The 5624-nt window shown below is 36.4% G+C and overlaps 1 protein-coding gene across 1 annotated transcript in view; it reads right to left on the bottom strand.

Annotated features, from left to right (window-relative positions):
* The window catches only part of ENH_00019430 (hypothetical protein, conserved), a gene marked incomplete at both ends in the record, with an annotated part of 7869 nt that extends 4475 nt beyond the window's left edge, over positions 1-3394 (bottom strand). Inside the window, 2 exons of the mRNA XM_013584499.1 lie at positions 2652-2756; positions 3386-3394. Of these exons, the coding sequence (XP_013439953.1) occupies positions 2652-2756; positions 3386-3394 (114 nt within the window). The remainder of the gene's footprint in view (positions 1-2651; positions 2757-3385) is intronic.
* Positions 3395-5624: the final 2230 nt, after the last annotated feature.

The following is a 5624-nucleotide window of genomic DNA, read 5'->3' as shown; positions in this document are numbered from 1 at the left end:
GGCGGGCGCGCCCGCCGCTGCGGCGCTGCTGCTGCGCTGCTGCTGCTGCTGCTGCTGCTGCTGCTGCTGCTGCTGTGCACACCTGACAGCAAGTGCTGCTTGCTGCAGAAGGGAAAAGACTTTTAAAAAGCTGCTGACAAATCAAAGAAAAGAATCTCCTCAAGAAGAGCTCCGCGGAGGTGCGGGCGGAGCAGCAAGGCTGAGACCGGAAAGGCAGCAGCTGCTGCTGCAGCAGCAGCAGCAGCAGCAGCAGCAGCAGCGGCTTTCGCGGGGCCTCGAAGCAAAAAATCCAATAAAAATAATAAAAAAGAACTCCAAAGACTCTCCGACTTTCAAAAGAACTTCTTTAACAGAATTCAACTTCGCGCTGCTCTGTTCTTTGGGGTGTATGTACACCCGACACGCATGCAGCCCCGGACGACAACGCTGCTGCTGCTGCAGCAGCTGCTGCAGCAGCAGCTGCTGCAGCAGCAGCTGCTGCTGCAGCAGATTTGGCCTTTTAGTTCCATTAAAAGCAAATTTAATTATTTATTTCCACTTTATTTCCCTTTTTGCTCCTTTTTAAACAGTTAAAACCACTCGCGCTATCGTAAAAGCTCCCAACAACTCAGCAGCAGCAGCAGCAGCAGCAGCAGCAGCTGCTGCTGCTGCTGCTGCTGCTGCTGCTGCAGGTCGACTGTCGCTGCGCGGTACTCTTTGCAGGTTTTTCTTTAGCTTTTTCCCAACAGGTTTTATTCTGTTTTATTCTCCCCACAAGACATTTCGGGGGTTTAGGGTTTAGGGTTTAGTTGCTTATCTATAAGGTTTAGGGTTTAGGGTTTAGGGTTTAGGGTTTAGGGTTTAGGGTTTACTATAGGAGGCTAGTTATCCAGCAGCAACTCAGTTTTATTATTAGCCAGCAAGGCATCTAGTGGCCCTAAACCCTAAACCCTAACGTAAACCCTAAACCCTAAACCCTAACGTAAACCCTAAACCCTAAGCCCCAACGCAAACCTTAAACCCGAGCCCCAGCTTAAACCCCAAACCCTAAACTGCAAACCCTAATTCCTAAACGCTACCCTAAACCCTAAACCCTAAACCCTAAACCCTAAACCCTAAACCCTAAACCCTAAACCCTAAACCCTAGGGTTTGCAGTAGTGTTAAGAGTACAAAGGGTGCATTTAAACTTCTTTCAAAATATATAATTGGCACCAGAAAAGAAGAAAGTTCATATCTTTATATTTAAATGTCCTCTTCGCATGCATGCAAATGCATGCATGCATTTGCATGCATGCAAATGCATGCATGCAAATGCATGCATGCATTTAGTCTTTAATCTTTTGAAACAAAGAAAATTAGAAAGAATAAAAATCCGCTTTTAAAGAAAGACTTCAAATAAATTAAAAACGAAATTTCTTATTTGCATGCATTTGGATTTCTCTACTCATTTTTATTTTTAATATTTTATTTATTTTTATTTTTATTTTTATTTATTTGCATTTTTAATTTTTATTTCTTATTTTTATTTTCTATTTTTATTTTTTATTTTATTTATTTTTCGTTTCTGCAGCTTCGGCTAAATAATCCGCAGGGCCAATTATTCATTTCACCCCTTGCAGGCCGAAGCAAGCGAGCTCAAACCCTAAACCCTAAACCCTAAACCCTAAACCCTAAACCCTAAATCGTTGTATCGGCTACTCTGTTACTTGTTTCGCAGTGTGGAGTTTGAAAATTGGCGTTCCTGGTGTATGGGGAAGGGTTGAGGGTTTAGGGTTTAGGGTTTAGGGTTTAGGGTTTAGGGTTTATAATCCCAGGGGAGCAGCGAAACGGAGAAACTGAAGAGCTGCATCTGAATTCAAGTTCTGTCTTTTCCGCAGCTTTTTCCTTTTAATTAATTTTATTTATTTTCAATTATTAAATAAAATAATAAAAAGAATTTAAATAATTTAAAAGTCTTTTCATTTCTCCAAAACTCCTTTTGAAATTTGTCTGCGCTGGGGTGTACAGACACCTCGCGCCCGCCCGCAGCCGCTGCCCAAAACTCCCATTTTCGTTTTTTTTCATTTTTGTTTAAAATCGGACTTTTGAAGAATTCTTTTTTATTTCTTTTTATTTTTTTAATTATTTAATTAAATAGAGTTCCCTTTCTTCTCCCCAAACCTTCCAGCAGATATAAAAGCTTCAACTCAAGCCCAAAAGAATCAGCAGCAAACTCCACTAACTCTCTTCTCCAGGGGCCCCAGGGGGCCCCCTGGGTGACTTGGGGTGTGGGGCCCCTGGGGGGGCCCCCAGGGGCCCCCCTAAGGGCCCCACACCCCAAATCAACGCGCAGGGAGCATAGCTAGAGTAGTACAGAAGCAGCAGCAGCAGCAGCAGCAGCAGCAGCAGCAGCAGCAGCAGCAGCAGCAGCAGCACAAGCAAGGGGGTACTGGGGAGGCACTAGTTACGGGGACTGGTTACATGTCTTTTAAACTCCCTGCTGCTGCTGCTGCTGCTGCTGCTTTTGCTGCTGCCGCTGCTGCTGCTGCTTTTGCTGCTGCTGCTGCTGCTGCTGCTGCTGCTCTGAGATGTGCAAAGAGAGCCACAGGGGCCCCCTGGAGTTGTTATTTCTTTTTTTGGCTGTGGGGCCCCCTAAACCCACTTTTGCTGCAGGAGGGCACCGGCAGCTCACCAGCTGCTGCTGCTGCTGCTGCTGCTGCTGCTGCTGCTGCTGCTGCTGCTGCACTGAGTGTTTGTTTTTTTGCTGCTGCTGCTGTTGCTGCTGCTGCTGCTGCTGCTGAGAATTGAACTTAATTGTTTTTATTTCTTTTTGACTTTATTTAACTGCAGAAATTTGAAATTCAAAAAATTCAAATCTTCAATTTCTTTTTATTTCATTATTCGACTAAATGGCAAAGGGAAACTACCAAATAAATAAATAAATAAATAAATAAATAAATAAATAAATAAATAAATAAATAAATAAATAAATTAATATTAATAAATAAATAAATAAATAAATAAAAGAAAGTAAAATAAAATAGAAAAAAAGAGTTGAGTGTTTTCCACTTCTGATTTCTTTCTTTCAATTTTATTTATTTCTTTTATTCCTTTCATTTATCTTTACTTTTTATATCTTTTTATTTATTTAATTTAATTAATTAATTAATTAATTAATTAATTTATTTATTTATTTATTTATTTATTTATTTATTTATTTATTTATTTATTTATTTATTTTATTTAATTAATTATTTTATTATTTTATTTAATTTAATTATTTATTTATTTACTTACCTTTTGGGCGTGTCTCCTGGCACGCCCTCACCTGCCGCAGGCCCAGCCCAAACCCTCCCCAAACCCCAAACCCTAAACCCTAAACCCTAAACCCTAAACCCTAAACCCTAAACCCTAGACGGCTCCTACGAAGTCCATTCCGGGTGTTTTTTGGAGGTTTTTGCAGTTTTCTTCCAACATAATTCGGAGTTTGTCGGAAAAGCGATTATAAACTTCAAAAGAAAACCTTTTTTGATTTGCTTCGCATGCAGCAGCAGCAGCAAAAGAAAAAGCTTTAAAACACAAACCCTCGAAACCCCCGTAGCAAGGAAACACCGGCACCACCCCGCGGCCTGCAACACGCAAACCCTAAATCAGGGTTTCCCACTGCGCCCGGGGTTTAGGGTTTAGGGTTTAGGGTTTAGGGTTTAGGGTTTAGGGTCCAGGGTTTAGGGTTTAGGGTCCAGGGTTTAGGGCATAGGGTTTAGGGTTTAGGGTTTAGGGTTTAGGGTTTAGGGTTTAGGGTTTAGGGTTTAGGGTTTAGAGGGTTTAGGGTTTCCGCGTGAGGCAATAAGCTAAGGAGGAAGGAAATGCAGCAGATAAAACAAGCTGGAATTTAAATAAATAAATAAATAAATAAAAAAATAAATAATAAATAGTAAACAAATAAAAAAACAAACAAATAAATAAACAAACAAATAAATAAACAAACAAATAAATAAATAAACAAAAAAATAAGAATATAAATAAGTAATAAACACATAAATAATAATGAATAAATATAATAATAAATAAAAGAAGCAAGAACCTTGCTGCTGCTGCTGCTGCTGCTGCTGCTGCTGCTGCTGCTGCTGCTGCTGCTGCTGCAGTTGAATGAGAGTTTTTTCACAATTACTTTTTAAAACCGGATTTATTTATATTTGCTTTTTAAAATTAAATTAAAATGATTAATTAAAACCGTTTTGCATTCATAAATATAAATATAAATGTATTTGTATTTATATTTATATTTATATTTATATTTATATTTATATTTATATTTATATTTATATTTATATTTATATTAAAATCACTCGCAAAAGACAAAGCGGAAACCAACCCATACCTTGCTGCTGCTGCTCCTCCTGCTGCAGCTCCGGCTGCTGCTGCTGCTGCTGCTGCTGCTGCTGCTGCTGCTGCTGCTGCTGCTGCTGCTGCTGCGTGTTTGAAGTGCAAAAGGGTTTGTCTGGAGTTTCAATTAATTGTCGGAAAAAGAAAGAAGGCCTTTTGGCCCAGTAAGTCAACTCCCCACTTGATGTTCGCTGCGGAGGCGCCGGCAGCTGCAGCACAAACAGCAGCAGCAGCAGCAGCAGCAGCAGCAGCAGCAATAGCAAAGCAGCAGCAGCAGCAATAGCAGCGCAGCAGCAGCAGCAATAGCAGCGCAGCAGCAGCGGCAATAGCAGCAGCAGCAGCAGCAGAAGTAGTAGCTGTAGCAGAAACAGCACGAACGGTAGCAGCAGCAGCAGCAGCAGCAGCAGCAGCAGCAGCAGCAGCAGCAGCTGCAGCAGCAGCAGCAACGGAAAGTCTAAAGTTTCGTGTGTGTTCGTTTAATATTTTATTAAATTTATTTTTACTTTTTTGTTTTTATTTATTTTCGCAATTTTATTTTATTTTATTTTCCTCCAATGTCTGCCATTTCTACGGCCATTCCATTACGGATTTACTGCCACTATTATTTTATTTTATTTATTTTATTTTATTTTATTTTATTTTATTTTATTTTATTTTATTTAATTTAATTTAATTTAATTTAATTTAATTTAATTTAATTTATTTATCTCATTTTATATTTTTATTTTATTTGATTATTATTATTTTTTATTTTTATTTTTTTATTTTTTCAGCTGCCACAAATGCCAGCATTTTTGCCATTAAAATTACTGCCCACTTCGCCATCAGTGCTGTTATTATTTTATTATTATTTTATTTATTATATTTATTTTATTATTATTATTTTATTATTATTATTATTATTATTATTATTAGTATTATTATTATTATTATTATTTTATTATTATTATTATTATTATTATTATTATTATTATTATTATTATTATTATTATTATTATTATTAGTATTATTATTATATTATTATTATTATTATTATTATTATATTATTATTATTATTATTATTATTATTATTATTATTATTATTATTATTATTATTATTATTATTATTAGTATTATTATTATATAATTATTATTATTATTATTATTATTATTATTATTATTATTATTATTATTATTATTATTATTATTATTATTAGTATTATTATTATATTATTATTATTATTATTATTATTATATTATTATTATTATTATTATTATTATTATTATTATTATTATTATT

This window comes from Eimeria necatrix, genomic scaffold (assembly GCF_000499385.1).
Source record: "Eimeria necatrix Houghton genomic scaffold, Enh_scaff165, whole genome shotgun sequence".
Taxonomy (NCBI): Eukaryota; Apicomplexa; class Conoidasida; order Eucoccidiorida; family Eimeriidae; genus Eimeria; species Eimeria necatrix.
Note: the sequence above shows the minus strand (reverse complement) of the source record. Positions and strands in the feature narration are given on the sequence as shown.